The sequence below is a fragment of the Atheta coriaria genome, unplaced genomic scaffold (genome assembly GCF_025399875.1).
Source record: "Atheta coriaria isolate IRGN ID8LTWV9N9 unplaced genomic scaffold, Caltech_Dcor_3.1 hic_scaffold_3_pilon, whole genome shotgun sequence".
Taxonomy (NCBI): domain Eukaryota; kingdom Metazoa; phylum Arthropoda; class Insecta; order Coleoptera; family Staphylinidae; genus Dalotia; species Dalotia coriaria.
Genome location: NW_027045445.1, coordinates 3,192,388 through 3,212,078, shown reverse-complemented (window position 1 = coordinate 3,212,078; position 19,691 = coordinate 3,192,388). Strand labels below are relative to the sequence as shown.

General features: G+C 36.6%; 8 protein-coding genes across 13 annotated transcripts in view; 4 read left to right on the top strand and 4 right to left on the bottom strand.

The window, feature by feature from the left end:
- The first annotated feature begins 104 nt into the window (after window positions 1–104).
- Window positions 105–2,317, top strand: LOC135804036 (ubiquitin-conjugating enzyme E2 S). Its single transcript, XM_065317799.1, has 5 exons — window positions 105–293; window positions 388–541; window positions 605–792; window positions 854–982; window positions 1,310–2,317. Exons 1-5 carry the CDS (start codon window positions 285–287, stop codon window positions 1,436–1,438), a joined length of 609 nt encoding a protein of 202 aa, XP_065173871.1. The 5' UTR covers window positions 105–284; the 3' UTR covers window positions 1,439–2,317.
- A 313-nt stretch (window positions 2,318–2,630) lies between these two features.
- On the bottom strand, window positions 2,631–4,422 carry LOC135804035 (THO complex subunit 4-like). Of its 2 annotated transcripts, XR_010550957.1 has the most exons (4): window positions 4,017–4,422; window positions 3,289–3,733; window positions 2,816–3,189; window positions 2,631–2,785 (listed from the first exon to the last, which is right to left on the bottom strand). XR_010550957.1 is itself a non-coding variant. In XM_065317798.1 (3 exons), exons 1-3 carry the CDS (start codon window positions 4,245–4,247, stop codon window positions 3,089–3,091), a joined length of 777 nt encoding a protein of 258 aa, XP_065173870.1. In that variant the 5' UTR covers window positions 4,248–4,422; the 3' UTR covers window positions 2,631–3,088. The 2 variants fall into 2 exon arrangements, 1 of the variants encoding a protein (XP_065173870.1); XM_065317798.1 differs by having other exon boundaries at window positions 2,631–3,189.
- Window positions 4,423–4,754: 332 nt separating this feature from the next.
- Window positions 4,755–7,800, top strand: LOC135803820 (sedoheptulokinase-like). 3 transcript variants are annotated; one of them, XM_065317521.1, is made up of 5 exons: window positions 4,755–4,960; window positions 5,567–5,987; window positions 6,056–6,318; window positions 6,377–6,921; window positions 6,979–7,800. In XM_065317521.1, the coding sequence occupies exons 2-5, from the start codon at window positions 5,760–5,762 to the stop codon at window positions 7,341–7,343; spliced, it is 1,401 nt and encodes a 466-aa protein (XP_065173593.1). In that variant the 5' UTR covers window positions 4,755–4,960; window positions 5,567–5,759; the 3' UTR covers window positions 7,344–7,800. The 3 variants fall into 3 exon arrangements, with proteins under 3 accessions (XP_065173593.1, XP_065173595.1, XP_065173594.1); XM_065317523.1 differs by lacking the exon at window positions 4,755–4,960 and adding an exon at window positions 5,009–5,351; XM_065317522.1 differs by lacking the exon at window positions 4,755–4,960 and having other exon boundaries at window positions 5,432–5,987.
- Window positions 7,801–7,967: 167 nt separating this feature from the next.
- spict (magnesium transporter spict) lies at window positions 7,968–9,954 on the top strand. Its single transcript, XM_065317526.1, has 4 exons — window positions 7,968–8,129; window positions 8,189–8,416; window positions 8,504–8,646; window positions 8,706–9,954. The coding sequence occupies exons 2-4, from the start codon at window positions 8,215–8,217 to the stop codon at window positions 9,315–9,317; spliced, it is 957 nt and encodes a 318-aa protein (XP_065173598.1). The 5' UTR covers window positions 7,968–8,129; window positions 8,189–8,214; the 3' UTR covers window positions 9,318–9,954.
- On the bottom strand, window positions 9,826–11,176 carry LOC135803827 (calcium-binding protein E63-1-like). 2 transcript variants are annotated; one of them, XM_065317531.1, is made up of 5 exons: window positions 10,973–11,176; window positions 10,863–10,908; window positions 10,461–10,604; window positions 10,102–10,410; window positions 9,826–10,042 (listed from the first exon to the last, which is right to left on the bottom strand). In XM_065317531.1, the coding sequence occupies exons 1-4, from the start codon at window positions 10,994–10,996 to the stop codon at window positions 10,127–10,129; spliced, it is 498 nt and encodes a 165-aa protein (XP_065173603.1). In that variant the 5' UTR covers window positions 10,997–11,176; the 3' UTR covers window positions 9,826–10,042; window positions 10,102–10,126. The 2 variants fall into 2 exon arrangements, with proteins under 2 accessions (XP_065173603.1, XP_065173601.1); XM_065317529.1 differs by having other exon boundaries at window positions 9,826–10,410.
- A 216-nt stretch (window positions 11,177–11,392) lies between these two features.
- On the bottom strand, window positions 11,393–14,207 carry LOC135803825 (leukocyte surface antigen CD53-like). The gene is given in 6 exon segments (XM_065317527.1): window positions 11,393–12,130; window positions 12,188–12,298; window positions 12,301–12,381; window positions 12,441–12,611; window positions 12,676–12,864; window positions 13,805–14,207. Coding segments are annotated over 6 exon segments (798 nt in total). The 5' UTR covers window positions 13,877–14,207; the 3' UTR covers window positions 11,393–11,956.
- A 1,279-nt stretch (window positions 14,208–15,486) lies between these two features.
- On the bottom strand, window positions 15,487–17,314 carry LOC135803821 (glutathione S-transferase LANCL1-like). The gene is made up of 5 exons (XM_065317524.1): window positions 16,998–17,314; window positions 16,475–16,942; window positions 16,093–16,419; window positions 15,889–16,035; window positions 15,487–15,828 (listed from the first exon to the last, which is right to left on the bottom strand). The coding sequence occupies exons 1-5, from the start codon at window positions 17,229–17,231 to the stop codon at window positions 15,646–15,648; spliced, it is 1,359 nt and encodes a 452-aa protein (XP_065173596.1). The 5' UTR covers window positions 17,232–17,314; the 3' UTR covers window positions 15,487–15,645.
- Window positions 17,315–17,553: 239 nt separating this feature from the next.
- The window catches only part of LOC135803819 (serine/threonine-protein kinase tousled-like 2), a 34,792-nt gene continuing 32,654 nt past the window's right edge, over window positions 17,554–19,691 (top strand). The window contains exons 1-6 of one of the 2 annotated variants that reach the window (XM_065317519.1): window positions 17,554–17,812; window positions 17,874–18,071; window positions 18,130–18,355; window positions 18,418–18,607; window positions 18,677–19,377; window positions 19,438–19,606. In XM_065317519.1, coding sequence (XP_065173591.1) covers window positions 17,744–17,812; window positions 17,874–18,071; window positions 18,130–18,355; window positions 18,418–18,607; window positions 18,677–19,377; window positions 19,438–19,606 — 1,553 coding nt within the window. In that variant the 5' untranslated portion in view covers window positions 17,554–17,743. The remainder of the gene's footprint in view (window positions 17,813–17,873; window positions 18,072–18,129; window positions 18,356–18,417; window positions 18,608–18,676; window positions 19,378–19,437; window positions 19,607–19,691) is intronic. The other variant, XM_065317520.1, reaches the window with a different exon arrangement.

Sequence of the window (19,691 nt, the reverse complement as noted above, 5' to 3'; positions counted from 1 at the left end):
AAAGCATCAATTTTGTTTTAAAAGAATTTCAAACTTATAGAGGTCAGCATACATCGTGTGTTTTCGTTTTGCAAGTCGTGTACAATCGACTACAAAGCATCAAACAAGCTAAACAAGCTCATGACAGACTGAAATGCATTGCTTTATTTATCTTTAATCAAATGGTGGTGAGCTAAGGCGCACTCGCTGCCCGATTCCCCGGAAGAAGCGCCCGCGCGACGCTCCTCGCACATTTCTTTCTCCACCCACTTTGGCGCGCAAACTGTCGAGTAACCTGGGCCAACATGAGTTCGGTGAGTGTTTCATACTCTATTACAATCAGCTGCACATGCTACAGAATAGCGCCAAATGTTTAATAATCGCTCATGAAAACAATAAATTATGCAGATGTCGAATAATGTCGAGAATCTCTCGCCACAAATAATACGAGGCATTGTCAAGGAAATGCAGGATCTAGTCTCCAGTCCTCCAGAAGGCATCAAGGTACAAATCAATGAGGAAGATGTCACTGATATTCAAGCATTTATTGAAGGCCCAGCAGGTAATTATCCAATTTTTATTAAAATATTGTAACATTTAAAGATTTACTTAATTTGTTATTCAGGCACACCTTACACAAGTGGTTTGTTTAAAGTAAAACTGACTTTGGGGAAGGATTTTCCACAAACACCACCAAAAGCATATTTCTTCACAAAAATTTTTCATCCCAATGTTGCTGCCAATGGTGAGATTTGTGTCAATACTTTGAAAAAGGATTGGAAGCCAGATCTCGGAATTAAACATATATTACTTGTAAGATAACATTTTAAACATATTGAACTTATAAATTATGATAGCACTTTAATTATTTCAGACTATAAAGTGCTTGCTTATTGTGCCTAATGCCGAATCAGCTTTGAATGAAGAAGCAGGCAGACTACTATTAGAACATTATGATGATTATTCACAGAGGGCGAAAATGATGACCGAAATTCATGCCCAGGTAAATATTTGCTTCATACATATGTTTTACTTGCGTATTTGATCAATATTTTGTTTTCCGTTGGGCGATAACACTAAAAGCCGTTAAATTTAATGATAAGAGGTTTAAATCTAAAATTACGTAATCAAAACTGTCGTATCCGTTTTAATTTACAAATACATACAAATATTCATATCAGACTGTTTATCAAACTGTTTTCACAATGAAGTACAAATACGTTAGGATTACAAACCATGCAATAACAACACTAAACCAAATTACTGTAATGTTTAGTGTAGTTAATTAATTGATTTTATGAAATAATAATTCTACTTATGCTACTTGCAGCCTCAAAAACTATCAAAATGTGGGCCTAGTGAAGGACCAGTTGCCAAAAAACACGCCGGCGACAAAAAGCTCTCCGCCGAAAAGAAGAAAATCCTGAAAGAAAAGAAGCGAACGCTGAAACGTTTATGAAACTAATATTTTCTCTTATATTCTTTTACCAAATAACAGATTTACATTTACACATAAAAACCCATCGTGACAACATTGTACACAGAATGCGTATAGAGTATTATTTTTACAAAACGAAACACGAAACTAGCCGGTCGCGCAAGCGAAATTGTCAAAAATTTGAACGAGTTTTATAAGAGTCTTTATTTTTTATTTTTAGTTAAATTTTAAGTAATAGTTGTATTAATTTAATGAAAAAAAAAACACTTACAATTCGGGCAACTAAGAAGTAGCATGACTGGAAGATGTACACAAAGTGAAAATCAAAACTCAGTCTCTTAAATACATTACTATTATTTTGTACAATAGTGACAAATATTTAACTTATGTGAGAAGATGCGCGTGTGTTCCTGAGTCATTGGTTCGTAGTTCTTAGTTTGAAGGTGTTTTGTGACTGATCTTCCCAAAAATTAATTTTATTGAACAAATTTTAATTCAGTTGGACGAAATTTAGATTAACATAGCCACATGCAGATGCAAATTTCCTCATCAACGTCAATAAATAAATAAATTTGTTCTAGTGAATGTTATCTTTGGGTTTTGAGGTGTTGATTGAAGGTAATTTGCATTTTGACGATTAGTACGTAACCATGCACCAAATTGTGTCTTTACTGCTGCTATTATTTACAACCGTTGAGGTATATTTTGCCAAGTAATTCAGTTTCTCTATTTAACGTGTATTGTGAATATGTATATGCACCAAGTGCAAACTAAACGGATCATTGTGTTATTTAAGTTTAACGGATACTTGATACTGTGTGGATGTGTTGCAAATAGGGAATATGGAAAAGAAAGTAATAAAAGGATTATTTATTTGAAATAAAAACCTGTAAAACTGAACTGCTATGAAATTTACTTCATCAAATGGCCGAAGAACACTGCGCGAACAAGTCGACTCTTGGGGAGAATATGTCTAATAAATATGAGTCTCAAGGAATTTTCGTAAAAAATATTTATTTTCTCATGTTTTTCACCGAGATCTGGCAGATTTCTTCTTCGTTGTGTTCGCCCATTGCAATATTATTATTTGCGTCTTGTCTGTATTTGTAATTTTAATACTGCAAGTATACAAAACAACAATAACATGATATTAATAATTCAATGCCAGGTTCCAAAGAGATATGAACATCACATCTTGAACACCGCTTGGTCGTTTTTCAGGTTTCATATAAAACGGTTTATTTATTTTTACACATTAAACGAATTGTTAGAAAATCAAGTCACTAATTTCTAGCAGTTTACTTAAATCGCATTTCATTATGGAGTAGTTTCTAAATCGTCACGCATAAATGATTACAAATCCAACTACTATGTTTGGTTACATATTCGTAATTTAACATTTGTTTGATGAGATTATACTTGTGTTCAAGTATCTTGTTCCTTTAAATCATCAAGCAAATGTTCGGCAAAACTACATTTGCCTTTGTCAATAGTTTGGTTATGCACACACATGTGCAATTCCAGAATGAAATCAATTTCAAACATATAAAACGAACAAAAAATGTGCGCGCACGTGAATTGCACATGTATTTTACATTTGGATAGTTTCTCTTGGATATCTTAAAACTTTTAACTTAAAATTACTTTTTTAAGCAACATAATTCTACGCGACTATTTCATTTCGCTGGTGTACGCATCCAATTCGGCGTCGAGTTCTTCGGCTGTGGGAGCTTTCTTTTGATTGCGGGGATTACTGCTTCGTCCACGCCCACCTAAACAAAAAACCATCGTTCGTCAGTAATCATTCCTCAATCGATGCGAATTTGATGTTGGACATTCAAAATCGTCGTCAATTCAGCAGATTCCTTTACCTCTTCCAGTTCGCATACGGCTAACTCCAGAGCCTCGTCGCTGACCTCCTCGATTCACGAATTTCCCGGTGGGCCCCGATGGGACGGAGGGCCTGAGCACGGTGGCAATTTCCGATGTGGTGATTTGGATGTTCATTGCGCGTCCGTCGAGCGGCACGCCATTGTACTGCTTCATTGCCTTGATCGCGTCCAAGCGTCGTTCGAAAATGACATCGGCAGTGCCCAGGGATCGGCCTGACCGATCATAGTGAACGGACGCATTCTTGAGCGGCCCAAATTCGGCAAACAGCTCTTGTATGTCCGAATTGGAAACGCCGAAATCAAGATTGGACACGAGAAGCTTGGTCGGGCCTTTGCCAAGCGAGACTGCGGCGCGAGCAGCCGCAAGTTTTCGCGGGCCAAAGCCCTCGAAAAGATCGTGCTTCCAAGCACTGTTTACGTCTCCCTAAAGAAACAGATCGAATAATGTTGTGGTCAGATTCCTGAATTGGAATTTTGGTTTTTGGTTGATTGATTTGTGGCTGGTTTAGATTTGCTATTATTGCCCAACAGTGAAGAATAAGGGTACAGGTTTGGAGACGCTCGCACGTATGCAGCCCGTCCTCGGTAGAGAACCAAGCGCGTCCTCAACGTTTCCATACAGCACCGTTCGCCCACGAACGTCCCAAATTACACATGTTCTATAACTGGATTTGAGTTTTTGGTTTAGTTCAAGTCAAGTGAATTACCCTGTTGTATGATCCTGGCATGCCGCCACCACGCGTACGGCCGGCTTGTACACCGCCGCCTCGTGTGGTGCGTCTGCGATGGAAAGGGGAGACACCGCTACCGGGGCCACCGCCACCACCGCGACGCGGGCTGTTGCCCGGGCGTCCACGGCCTCCCCGTTTACCGCCACGGCCACGGCCTTTGCCGGTTTTGATAATATCGTCGAGACTCATTTCAATCTTGTCGACCATCTTCGCTGAGTTTTAGGACACGTACGCTTGATAATGCTTGTAAATTTCGTAATGTTTCGACACTACACAATGGCGGACACGATGCTTGGAATTAGCGGGCACTTTTGCTTGACAACGACGGAGCAGACGAAACGAACCGCAAATGGCGACTGACGAACGGAACACGGAAAGAGAAAGATGTAATGAAGTGCCGCCAAGCCAAAAATGTCACAAGGCGCACGCGTATAGAAGAGCGTAGCATGCACTAGCGACCTCTATGACAAACCATTGCCAGGTGTTCATTAATATTTTAAAATAAACAACATCTACAGCAACCAACACAATAAAACTTAACTATTGCTTTTTAAATTATCAAAATTAAACTAATAAGAGCAATATTATCTTTATTCCATATCGATACATGTTTAAATTTACAAAAAGCAAAGTTTAATCATGGCAACACTGCGGATATATTGACTGCACAGTTTTCCTGTGCGCACTTTACGCTCCAACTTCGTTCATTTTCCATTACTTTTCAACTCACAGAAATCGAACTACAGATTCTGAGTGCTTCTGTTTGACGCTATTATCAATGTACATACACTCCTTGCGCTCTGCGCATATAAGCAATTACCGAATGCGGCTAATCCAGTGATATTTCACAAGAAATTTAAATATTGCACGCGAGTAATTTTGCTACAGTCAACTAATCGCAAATTAATATTGAAAGACATGTAAGTTGGTCGTAATAGGGCTGAGTCTTTACTTCTTTTCATTCACAAATTTCCACCAGAACAATTTCACAGCAACGTTAATGAGATCACGTACACTCAACTTGACATTGAAATAAATTTTGAATGTTTGCGCAATATTTAGAGAGATTTAAATTTAATTGCATTCAACATAGTTTTTGTTGTCATATTATAATTATTTATTGATAGTTTGATCGTTAAATATTTTTTGCTTTTGTTTTCACTTATGTACGAGCAAACGTATTACGCAAACATTAATATCATCAGTTTTGATAGCAGTTAAAGTGTTAAGCAAACAACATCAAGTTACGCTAACAACAAAATAAGTTCATTATCAATCAACGGGCTTTTCGTATGTCCACCCGAACATAATGTAAGCCTACAAACAACGTCCTTTTATCTTGTTCAACGCTATTTAAATTATTTATGTATGAGAGATGTATTGTACATTGTACAAATATTTTGGGCTCTCACGTCGTGTAGTTCAACGTTGTATATTCGTCGATTCAAACTATAATTAGAATATAGAAAAGTTTTTCATTTTCCACCAGCACACGCAATCGAAAGCATAAAACAAATTCTTTTTAGCTCATTACTGGGTCCGAGTAAGTACCGAGTTTGAGACATCCGGCTGCGCGTTGCAGTACGAAAATAACCGCACAAAAATTAAAATTTGTCAATATAGTGCATCATTAATGTGCTGCAAACTTCAGTCCAATTAAAAGAGTGACATTTACTGTTTGTTAAAACACGCTTTTAAGTAAGTAGACGAGGATAAATCATGGGTGATCAAAATAACTTGGCGCTGGGCATCGACATTGGGACTACTTCGGTAAAAGTGTGCATTGTTAACACGGACACCAATGAAATTATCGCCAAGCATGGCAAGGACACTCAAGCGAATGTGCCCAGCGACCAAGGTACCGATGGTAACAAACAAGATGTGCCAAAAATCATCTCAGCGCTTAATACTTGCGTGGCCAAACTCAACAAAGATTTATTGAGACAAGTATGGTGCATTTTAGTATTTTTCTAAAAAAAATAAATAAATAATTTTATTTATTTTGTTTTGTTCAGATTAAAAAGATTGGTGTTTGTGGTCAAATGCATGGTGTGATGTTATTTAATCATACAAGCGAAGCACCAGCTTGGGACCGCCATGAACGTGATGGAGCCTTGATTCGTTACGATGTCGTTCAAAAAAATGTCTCTAATTTGTATACGTGGCAAGATAGTCGATGCGATTCCGAATTTATGGCGAATTTACCAACGGCACAAAGCCATCTTGCAACTTATACTGGATATGGTATTGCGACATTGTTTTGGATGGCCAAAAATAAGTAACTATATAACAATACACTTTATGTATTTATTTATAAAGTACTTATGTTGTTTTAGACCTGATAAACTGCAACGTTACAATTGTGCGTCGACAATACAAGATTTCGCAGTAATGATGCTATGTAATCTACAGAAACCTATTACCTCGGTACAATTAGCCGCTAGTTGGGGTTATTTTGATTGTAAAAACAGCAGCTGGAATCTAGAGATACTGGAAACTGGTGGATTTCCAATGAATTTGCTACCTGATGTTGTCGAAAGCGGGCAAGTAGCGGGCGAATTAGCAGACAATTGGCACACGATCCCAAAAGGCACCCCTGTGGGGGTCGCATTGGGGGATTTACAATGCTCGGTATTATCTACAATTGAAAATTTTAAAGACGCTGTTTTGAATATTTCAACTTCAGCGCAAATGACATACGTTGTTGAGAACTTTGAACCCACTAATGACGCGCCTGTTGTGCGCCCGATTGAATATTTTCCGTATTTTGATGGTAAATATTTAGCCGTTGCGGCATCCCTCAATGGCGGAAATGCTTTAGCTACATTTGTTAAAACTCTACAGCAATGGTGCATGGAATTGGGATTTCCTGTACCACAAGGTTTGCTTTTTTTTATGGCAGATTTGTAATAAGATAAATATAAATGTAAAATTTTAGCTAAAGTTTGGGATAAATTGATGGAATTAGCCGCATCTGCGGAAACTGATATGGTGATTCAACCGACGATTTTGGGCGAGCGCTACATGCCTGATTTGACAGCTTCAGCTACAAACATCACCATTGGAAATATTGGTCTTGGACAAGTGTTTCGCTCGATGTGCCAAGGATTGTTGCACAACTTGCATGGCATGATGCCTCGCGACACGCTGATTGAAGCAGAGATTACACGGATTGTCGGCAATGGATCGGGCTTATCTAGAAATAAAGTGTTACAGCAGGAGGTACTGCAGTTATATCAACTGCCATTGGTGTTCACAAGCGGTGGAGACGCCGCAAAAGGTGCCGCAATGGCAATGAAATAAATAGCAACGAATAAAATATAATTACGAATGAACAAGGAGTGATAACGCGGTATTACACAGAAATTATGCATAGAAAACAATAGCAAATATGCCTTAAGCATGCCTTACAACAAGAACATCCAATATTTATAAAGTTTGTTGTTAAATTGTTAAATTTAGACATTGTTGAGTAAATAATAATGGTTATCTCACACATAATTAACAAATGCACCAAAACCAGACGTTATATAATAATGTAATACGTTATTCGTAGAGATTTATAGAGATTCATGGAGAGTAAATGAATATTTAAGTATTAATAAGTATAAAGTAGAAGAACAATAACAGCAAACTCCAAAATGGCGACAATTTCAAAATGAACTAGCTGTGATTTAAAATCGAAACATATCCAGGCCGGTCCAAGCAATCCAAGAAAAAATAAATGCTTTATAAAATACAGAAATCAATATTTAAAGCATTTTTAGTCATACTTTATTAGCCTCCTCTCTCCACACTGTTTCCAAACTTATGACCAATTCCCTGTCGGTCATATGTCGCAGAAAACGCAGGATCTATACTGTTGTCAGGTATGATAATTTCCAATTTCGCGCCATAATCGTACTCGTCTACCTTTAAGTTTGGCCTTTGAATTGAGGCATGTAAGTATAGGTTAATGCCGTTCAATGCATTAAGTGGTTGATTCACAGCGAAACCAAGTTTGCAAGAGATTACTGCTGTCTTCAATGGTTTAATAATAAAATTAATAATAAACAATGATATATACTTATTGCCATTCAAAAAATTGATGTAAATAGTTGTTAGAATTGAATATTAATTGAAAAGTTTGTAAATAACATTTGTTTTAGGACAAGTCAGAAATAAAACTGGAATAATGAATATTTTAATCAATAAACAAAACAGTGATTTTTACATTGGACTATCTCTGGCCTTAGTATCTACTATATTCATTGGATCTAGTTTTATTATAAAGAAAATTGGTTTACAAAGACTCACACATAGAGGTTCTTTACGAGCTGGTGCTGGAGGATTTGGATACTTAAAGGAATGGATATGGTGGCTTGGCCTCATTACCAGTATGTACTGCAATTTACTTTATTATAACTAATCTATACTAAGTCTCAATCAAATATTAACAACACCTTTGTTTCGTTTTTTTTAAGTGGGAATAGGTGAATTGGCAAACTTTGGAGCATATGCATTAGCTCCAGCAACATTAGTATCACCTTTAGGAGCACTAAGTATTCTGATAACATCAGTTTTAGCATCAAAGTGCTTAAATGAAAAGTTAAATATTCTAGGAAAGGTAAGTTTTACGCTATTTTAGTTATATTGGGAACTTCAAATCATATTTCAAACTTTTAGCTAGGTTGTATTCTATGCATCTTGGGATCAACCATTATTGTGATACATTCACCAAGAGAGGAGTCAATATCGGACGTTGCTTCACTTCTCGAACGTCTTCGGTCCTCATCATTTATATTTTATTCACTTGTAGTCATTTCATTGTCAGTACTGATTGCATTCCATTTGGGTCCTCTCTATGGCGAACAAAACGTCGTTGTTTATTTGCTGCTTTGCGCGAGCATTGGCAGTCTTACCGTGATATTATGCAAGGGACTTGGACTTGCACTGAAGGAGTCTATTGACTGGCCATTCTACGTGTTTTTTGTTCTTATGTGCTGTTGCCTACTAGTACAGATGAATTACTTAAACAAGTCATTAGATTTATTTAATACGAACATAGTTACACCGGTATATTATGTTTTCTTTACGAGTTTTGTGATTATTGCGTCGTCAATTGTTTTCAACGAGTGGCACGGCTTGAAAACTGAAGATATTTTAGGGAATTTATGCGGTTTTACAATTATTATCATCGCAATATTTATGTTGAACGTTTTCAAAGATCTAGATGTGAGCATGGGGAGTTTATTTCGCCAGAAAGCGTCTAAATATCATGGCTATCAAAACGTTTAAACGCTACACTTAGTTCGACGTTCTGCGCCAACAAATTCTAGTCTTTCGCGTAAACTCAACCGTTTATGACGTGTCATCTGTGGCACGAATTTTATGTGGGCAGCCATACCAAATAACTTACAAACGGTAGCCCCAACCTAGTGCGCAATTAAGATGTTACAGCCGTTTGTCATCAATTAGAGATGAAGTCAACTATAAAATCCTATCTTAGTCTCGAATATTTTAAATTCTTATTTACAATTGATCGCTAGCTAGTCATTCAGATGTGAAATTTACGCGTGACTGAATTTATTTCGTTTATTTGCCAAAACAAATGTGTGTAGGTTTAGATTAACCCATTAATTTGTTTGCTTGCACTGGCTATGATGATGATGATGTAGAGTTAATATTGTAAAATGTGCTGACAAATCTTTGGGTAAAACCAGTTACAAAAAATACACAAACAACGATTTGAAAATTCTGATTGTAATAGTCATCTTCACAATTTGCAATTACTCAGCATGACTAATATAAGTGAGTTATTTATTTTTCTGCAGCATATATTACACTATTTATTTTCTTAGAAGAAAAAATTATAAAAGTATATAATAATCAGTGCTATGTCACTCCAAATAAAATTGTACACATTTCTACGCAATACTTCGATTTTGCAACATGTGTTCGTGTCCTCACGCGTCAAGTCCTCATCCTTTGCACGTGATTCACACTCGTTAACAGAAATATCTCTAAATCGATAACAAAACAGAATGGAAGGAATATAACGAGCTATTGAAATACTTAATACCTAAATAAACTGTAGTTATCTCAGTTTAAAGCAATAGACGAGCGAATTCTTCGTAATTGATTTTCCCATCTTTATCAGTATCGGCCATTGTTAGAAACTGGGTAATTTGTTGTTCCGTAACAGGTTCACCAATGGTTTCCATCGCAGTCTTTAACTCATCACGTGTTATGTATCCATTGTGATCTAGGTCAAAAACGCGAAACGCGGCCATTAGGTCTTCCTGACTGCTGTCTTCCTCTTCAGACGGGAATAAATCCTGTATTCGTTTCACCCATAACATAAACTCAGCTTCATCCAACAGGTCTTTACCTAAAGTAAATCTTTTAAGATAATTTATTGCACTTTTGTTTTGGATATACCTGAATGACTTGCAGCTCGAATTAATTCTATTAAAGTGCTTTCCTCGAGAGTAATTCCAAGACGACTGAGCATTCTGCTCAATTCATTTGTATTCAGGCGGCCATCTTGATTAGCATCGATTAAGTCGAATGCAGTGCGTAAATCTATGAACAGGAATTGTTTATATTTAGGAAATAAGTCCTTTCTGCAGGACAATTAATAAGATGCGAGTTGTGTTGGTCCAACGCAACGCAGTATTTATAGCCAACGCGCCTCCATCACAGCAAAGCATGTTATTTATAAATTTAGCTATTTCAATTCAAAATTAACTTATAAATAGCAAGAACATATATATTGTTTCACACATTTCTCACCAAAATACGAGACAAAACAAAAACTCATCAAAAACAACAAATTTTTACCTTGTAATTCGTTCTCCGTGAATCGTGTCTCTTTACAGCCTGTGTTCTGTATGATTGATACGAATCGAATTAAAACTGTGCAACTTAAATGCGAAATGTGTTTTTCTCACCTTTTTGTTTATTACTTTAGCCATTTATTAAACTAACACGGAATTACAACCGGGAGCAATCACAGAAGCTTTTTGATGTTATAGCTGTTGTGCATTCCCTCCGAGTGCAAATGCTACGACGGCGCGTTGTTTACTAAAAGTTGACGAAAATCGCGTGCAGGATGTGTACGAGGCTCCGTCGTCTCACGAGCGCGCGCACAATGCAGCGGCAGGAGCGCAGCTGGTAAGAGCTGGTGGAGATCGTTTTTGGCACCGATGTCCACACATCGTTATACACGAGATATGCGAAATAACTTATTAGGAACGCGATAGTCACACACATCGAGGCGTTGAAATACATTCACAAGTTCATCTCATGTCCGTCAGGAAATTCTAAGTATATTTTTGAAATATTCAAGATGGAGACAGGTACTCAATCAATCAAAACAAATTCTACATATATTCTTAACTAAATATCAAGGTTTAATACAACAAAGTCGACAAGATAAACATTTAGACGCTATTGGCGCAAATGATAAACTAATATACAACTAAATTACCAACATAATCTCATATGGTACAGCTTGAGCTCAAATCAATCATAATTTGAGATGAAAATTAAACTAGTGTTACTAGCGCCCTTAAGCAAGTCTAAAATTAAATATATAATCTTAATTCTAACTCTAGATTGTGTTTATGCTTTGTCTAGATAGAGCCACTTATGTTAACATCTAATCGCTGGACGTGACGACTGATAATGTGATCACAACGAATCAGGAACAAAAACCACGGTAATGCAGACTATTGTATCAAATATAAACCGAAAACCACAGGTGCAAAGTCGAAAAGTCAAACAAATTCGTGTTTTTAGTGCCGCTACTCTACTGATTAATAATTTTAGAATTATTAACTTTTATGTTTACAAAATATAGTCTGTTGCAATCATTGTTTCTTTTATTTTATGTTTACTATAGTTTATTTGTTGATTACTGATAAGCGCAATATTTAAGCTTCGGTGTGGGCGGCGGTGTAAAGCACTGGCGATGGTTTCTCGCTGTTCCCGTTACCATTCGCCAGCTGAGCATAGAAGCGTTGATTCTCCTGTCGCTGCATCTCGGCTGCAGTCTTCAAACGTCTGATGGACTTAGCCAACATAAATGCGAAGATGACTCCCAAAAGCTAAACATTTATGCATTGTTAGAAAAAGTTTTGAATTTTTTTTTAAATATGAGTTACCTGAACAATGGCCACACAGATACCACCTGTTCCTACTAAACCAGCACATTCACTCACGATAAATGACAGCTTGTTCAAACAACCACTCTTGTAATAAAGATCAGCACCCAGTACTCTATGATCAATGTTTTACATGAATCTGGCGGTGTTTGCTCACCCCAATCGTTGAAGCTATCAATGCCACAGCATTCCAACTAAAATCGTCACATGTTATTTACTTGTAAGTTTAAATTATTATTACATTAATTTATACCTTGTCTTGTAAGAAATTCCATGCTTCCTTGGAGCTTTCATCTGATTCGTATTTATCAATAGAACTGCGCATAGCATCTTCAACGTATTCACCAATGTTGCCACGCATTGAATACGCTGCAATGGCGGCGGAAATTTCAAGGATGAAAATCATACCCAAAAGGACACCATACTACAATAAACAAACATAATAATGATTTGTGGCAATTTACAATGTTTGAGTATTAATTATTTACCGTATTAATAAGACATGTGCTTTTCTTGATGGCGCCGAAGCAACCGAACAACGAAACGAAGAAGATGATGACGCCAATGGCGATCAAAAGTGCCGCCGGGCTGAAATAATGCTCAGCCATGAACACTTGGAAATCATTGTAGATAGACGTGATTGTGCTGCCCACGGAAATTAGCAAAAAGCCAATTAGCTAAAAAATACATTTATCACAATCAACAAAATGCATACTAGTTAAAATATATTTGCATCGTCAACAATGCGCTATTAATTTTAAAAAATGGTTGGAATTTACTTATAGACAAGTTGCAACGCAACATTACGAAACTTTTTTTTAGATAATTTACAGACCAATTGCGTGAAATTGAACAATGGTGTAATTTTTCATTAATACGTTATCGTCAATTTTCCTAGATTCCGATTATAAGCTTTTCGTTTATACTGTTACCAATCGATTTTCCACTTAAATGTTTAACTGCTTGAAATCAATAAAATAATCTACGACGGCATGCAATGTCAAGTTTACGAGAACTGTTATGTAGAACTATATATTGATTGCTAACTGACGCTTTTATGCAAAGCGTGGGTTTAGAAAAATCGAACGATGTCAGCAAAGTGCGATGACAAAAGGCTAGCAAATACGCGTGTGAGTTATTCGTTTAACGAGCATTTTATAGGCAAATTTATTAGGTTTTAAATGTTTCCAACTGCGACGCCGTTTGAGATATGCAACGTATTCGCTGCAATTAAATCGAAAATAACAACAACGCCATCATGTTTTTCCAGCAGTCGCGCCATATTTTTTTTGTTCAAATGTACATTACAAGTACATATACTATTATTTAAGCTGACGTGTTCGGCGTGTGAGCGCGTTATCAATTTATATGTGTACATGTATACCTGCACGTTACACACACTGCAATGATCAATATTGAAACAAAGATAAAGATAAGAGAGGCCTCGTTATAGGTTTTTTGGTACCTGCTGATTTTTTTATAAATAATTATTCATTAACATATTATTTATTTGCTTAGAAAACTAAACAAAACTATTCAAAATGGTAGTACGTATGTTTTTACTTTTACGGTGCCATTTTTTTGGGGAAAACTTGAAAAGTTTCAAAAAATACTCACGGCAAACATAAAGTTTGTAGTAAACAGCATGTACTTGATGCACCGCATCCCGACGTCGATGTCCTCCTTCATTTTGCGCGTCGCACTTTTTCACACGAGCGGAATTTAAAACAATACTTGAAACGCAAACGATGTGCACGAAACGAATTTGGCTGGCGTACTGGTAGGTCGTGCGAGCTTGCGGTACAAGTGTGTCGCACAGGTGAGTCTGTTATCAACGCTCAGCTATGTGATGATAATGCGCACGCTTGCCGCCCCGATAAACTATACAAATTAACTTTTGCGTTATTGTTTTATACTGCTTCCATATAAAGCAATACACGTTTTCAACGTACGCAGCGAGATGAAAAGAAATGATTTCTGTCGACGAGAATTTGAATCAGGATTTTGTTATAAGAGTCAATTGCGTTGTTGCCCAGCAATGTAGAAACAAATACATCTACTGATACACGTTTATTGAACGCGTTGTGAAGCCAGCGTGCGCTCTGAAGATGGCGCCGGGTTCAAAGCTTAGAGCAGAAGGACTGATGTATGGGATTTTACGCTGGTTGTAAGGCAGCGGAGAGTCTTAGAGGTGCTCGGAGAAGTGAGGCGATCTTCACTCGGTGTTTGCTCGGTAACTACTAACTTTATTCTTCCAAAATATCTAAGTGCAAAACTATGCGTACATATTTGACCGAGGGCGCAGTGACCCTTCGTGATTTGTACAATCTTGAGATAGCTTAATTACTATGCGTTAAGGAATGACACTTAGATGCCGATTTACAATCTTATTTGTCTAATAGAGTCCCAGCGATATATAATTGTTAGCACAAGGGTCAGTGTATGACGTGATGGACCCTTGCTCATCTGCGAATGTGTTTACTATCTACATACTATCTACGTATCTACTGTATTTCTAACATTAAGTGTGTTGATATACATATTATGATGTTATTCTTGTTATTGCACCATTGTATGCCCTAATTGTATTTATTGTCTACGTCCGCGGCGACGCACCATCGGCACTAAATAACACACCACACAGAATTCCTGAGAAGTTGGAAAACTTCTGCCGCTTTTCTGTTGGCGGTGCAAACACGCGTTGAATGTTTTAAATATGTAATGATCGGGTTGTTGAGGGCTGTGGTCAACGTTTTTTTATCGCATTTTATCGATTTTATGGGTATTAGCTTTATTCGATCATCATTAATTCAAATAGCAATTTGTGATCTATGTAACACAAACAGACTCATTGAAAGCGTGGTGTGTGAGTAGAGAGAGTACTGATTAATTAAACCAGGCTCGTGTGGTTAGAATAATTAGCCTGTTTTATTAATTAATCACACGTGTAATAATCTTGTAGAGCACAGGGCTTGACTGTTGAAGGTGTGCCAAGGACTTTATTAGGGCAAATATGACGAAACAAAGAAAAACAAGACATTGTTTTATTGTGTTTTTAAAAACAACATGTTTTTGTTTGAAGATTATAAATAAACAGAAAAATATAATAAAATAAAACATGTACAAACCAAAATCGATGATGCACTTGACATGCTCATCAGGGTTTATGACGTCAATGCATAATTAACAACATTTATCTACAAAAATCAATAGAAATATTCAATAATTTCGTTGTCGCAACTCACGACCATGTAAAAAATAAGATAAAATAAAAAGATAGGAATCACGTACAGATTAAGTAATTTCCCTTGAAATTTTATTTAAAAAAACATATTTTTCCATCATTATCTAAATACATACATGAATTTGAAGCGTTTTGAGAATAAAATATTTAAATATCAGAGAGCATTTCCTCCAGTCAATTGGAAGTGTTGGCCCACATAAACATGTAGAGCAGTCTAAAGGGTAAAACCCGGAAACTTTGCCTCCATAGGCTTTTGAATGTCAATCAATAAATACATCGGTCCGGCGATGCCTTCGTACAATGATAGAGGACGATCTGGTACGTATTCTTCATGCTCCTTAGTGTAATCCACACACCATTCGGCAAACTTAAGCGCCCTGTACAGATGTTTTAATTCCTGCAACATGCAAACATGGCAATAAAGATAAATAAAGTTAAAAATAAACTGCGCACGTACATTCGTTGTTTGATACAGTTCGAGGAAACAATACGCGTTTCCTGATACACCGTGACAAATACTGTAACCTTTGCGTAAAAGTCCACGCTGCCAGACGACGTCACCAGCTTGTAGAGCAAGCTCCAAATATGATGGATCTTTAAAGACCTTTACAAAAAATGCAATCATTATTTTGTTTTTATATTTTCCACAGACATAACCTACTTTGTACGCTTGTGAAAACAAGTATAAAAATCCAGGTGCGCCATGACACCACTGCACGTACTTATCACCACTCTGAGACTCCAGAGAAGAAGGATAATTTCCACTAGGGAATCTCAAAGTGGCAAGATAATTAACGGTGGGTCGGATCAATTCATTCAATTGAGTTTCATCCAAATACTGTGGCACTTGTAGCAAGAGGTACAAAATGCCAGTAAGACCATGAGCAGCACCCAAGTAGTAACTATCATGCCAGTGATACATAAGTGGTGGCTTACTGCCCAATTCCAATGACAATTTATTGCCTGCTTTTAACATAGCATCAATTACCTATAAATTTATTGTTTGCTAGTTTTAATTCAACTTAAAAACTACGAAATCTTACTCCTTTAATTACAGATTCTTCAATTGGTGGTGGAGAAATATTTTTGTTAACATACAAGAGAGAAAATAAGTATCCAGCTCTCCCATACAAGTACTCATTAGCCACATCAGCTTTATAGTTCACTGCATCAGTTTTCAAACCAATAAGATTTTTAATAATACTTTTCACCTCTGATTTGTCACCCATTTCATTGCAAACAACTGCTCTTATAGCCATTGCACCAGTATCTCCACACAAGAAAGTGAATCTTCGCTTTGATGGAATACTACTGGTCTGAGTATAATCTTTAGCAAACTTTAAATATTCTGGATTCTTTGCATCTTTTTGTAAATATAACATTGCAAGACCAGCTGTGCCAGTGTAAACAGATGCATCTTTCTTGTATTTCTCAATATATTTATCAATTTTTGCTGTGATTGACTGCCACTTTGCATCCACGCATTTTCTTACCTTGTATGAAGGCATAATCTAAAAGTATGAGAGTTGGTCTCTTGATGTTTAGTTATACAGATTCAAAACTTACCTCATTTCCATCTAGAACATCAAGAGCAGCCTGATCACAGTAATCAGGAAAAGGATTCTCGAAGTGTTTGCGTTTGATCTTCAACGACGACATTATGTGCGAGCACCTGTTAGACTTGTTTACTAATAATGCACCTACCGGTGCTAATGAAAGGTGCAACACAAGTGGTGCAAGGGGTGTAAGAGGAAACGGGCGGATGACTTGAAGGCGAACAGACGAAAACAAATGCGTCATTTAACCGGTATACTTGGCGTGTTGCTTAAAATAATTTATAGGAGAAAGAATAACAGTCTTACAGTTATCAATTAGCACTGTGTGCATCAAAACGTTTGTTCTATGTTTATAAATCCAAAAATAAATTGATATTTACCTGTGCGTTTTTACACTTTCAAATTTTGAGTTACAGTTTACAGAATTCTGTATGACAATAATGTCATTTAAATTTGTGATTTTTATTTATTAGGCACTGATGTGTATTCAAACATATTTAATTAACTGTTCTAACGTATTAAATAATTGGAGATTATTTATTTAACCATTTTATTGCTTTTATTTTAGAATTTTAAAAGAATTAATTTCTGATACTTGGTCTAGATGGCGGCGTATTGCCTAAGTGGGAGGGCATAATGGCGTCGACGTTTGACAAGTACTCCCAGTGTGATGTTGTTTTTAATTTGTATCGTTAATCAAACGCGCGTTTATCAATGAGTACGTGCACTTAAAGCGCGTTGTCGTGTTCTCCTACGATGTCGGACTCAGAAGGGCCGATATGCTACGTACTGGTGGTTGGATTTCATCACAAGAAAGGGTGTCAAGTGAGAAATATATTGTACTGTCACCTAGATGTAAGTTGTTAAACAAAATTGTTTCTTCTAGGTGGAATATTCATATCCACCGCTAGTGCCGGGCAGTCCTAATGAATGCCCTCCAGGATGGAAGTATCTACCAACTCTGGCACTGCCAGATGGTTCTCACAACTATGATGATGACACTGTTTTCTTTCATCTACCCAGCTTGGCAAAACCCAGACACACAATCTATGGTATTTCATGTTTTAGACAAATTCCCATTGAGGTAAATTTTGAATTAAAGTTTAATGATCAACTATAGTAAATAGTTGATATTTTCGTAGAAAATAAAAAATGTTACTTCTGATATTACAAGAGGCACAGTACAAAAATCAGTATGTGTCTTAAGTACATTGCCTCTTTATGGTCACATACAAGTTAAAATGGCATTGATAACACATGCTTATTTTGATGAAGGAGATTTTAGCAAAGTATCACTACTTCAAGATACTTATCATCATTTAAACAATGTTTTACTTCAAAATGAATCACCATTACAACATTTTGTTGGTGAGTATGCAATAAAAAAATACTTTATATAAATAATATGATTATTTTTACTTTATTCTTAGGTTTATCTCCTAGGGATTTTGTTCTACAATGGCGCCACAAGGCTGTTTTATTATTTAAACTTTTACTGTTAGAAAAACGCGTTATTTTCTATAAATCACCAGTGCATCCTTTATGTTCAGCAATATTGACTCTTCTTTCACTTCATCCTGGCATGATTGAAAGTGGACTTGATGAATCAGCTTGTATTAAGTAAGATGACTAAACTAGTGTTATCTGAAGCTTGGTAATATTATCACTATTTGTGTTTATATATTATAGATTATCCAGACCAATGTCACCAATGCCGAATTTTTCTGATGACGAATGCACGCCGGAATCTACACCGCGTAAAAATAACGGTCACCAAACACCGGAAAAAAACGACAAGGAAGAAGATGTTAAAAGTGAACAAAGTGTAGATAAGAATAATTTGAAAGGCGATGCTAGTCCACCAACTGATGTTTGTGTTGAGTTGACTGAATCGTTGAATTTAAAAGATGAAAAGAGCAATTCTCTAAAACGCGAAGGTAGTAGCGATGGCATTGCAGAAATGAATACGCATTTCATGCAACTTGCGCAAATGAAGATCGAAAGCGCTGGTTTTCCACTCGCGTTGTTTAAACAGGGTTATTTATGTTTACCGTACTTATCTTTGCCCTACATGGATTTGTTGAGTGATGTCAATGTGCGAGGTTACATTGCGGGCGCAACGAATGTACTCTTCAAGCAAAAAAGGCAATTGTATGATATTTTGGTGGATGTAGACGCTGGACGGATTGAATGTCAAGATTTAGAGCTACGTAAACAGTTACATCTCACCACAGAGGATCTGAGATTTGCTGATTTTATTGTAAAACAAGTCAGCGACGAGAAGCACGATGTATTTTTGGATGGTGTTGGTTGGGAAGGTGGCGATGAATGGATTCGTACACAGTTTAAGATATATTTATTGAGTTTGCTAAGAACATCATTAAATCAAGGTATGATTTGATTAGGCTGTCATAAAAATATTTTCTTAATCCAGTAATAAATACAAACAGATGCTGGGCGTGAAGTGGACCACTTCAATTCAAGTTTTATGTCAGCATGGAAAGACACGCACAATTACAAAATGTGGAATTATGCTGAATCAAGTATAATGGACGTGATGCCTGGCCATCCATTTGCTGGACAACTATCAGTGGCGGATATGAAACTAAGGCTATCACAGTGAGTACATAAATAGTTTTAATTTTATTATCATTATCTTCATTTACATTATGCACGGTGGCGAGTACATTCTTTAATCTTATTT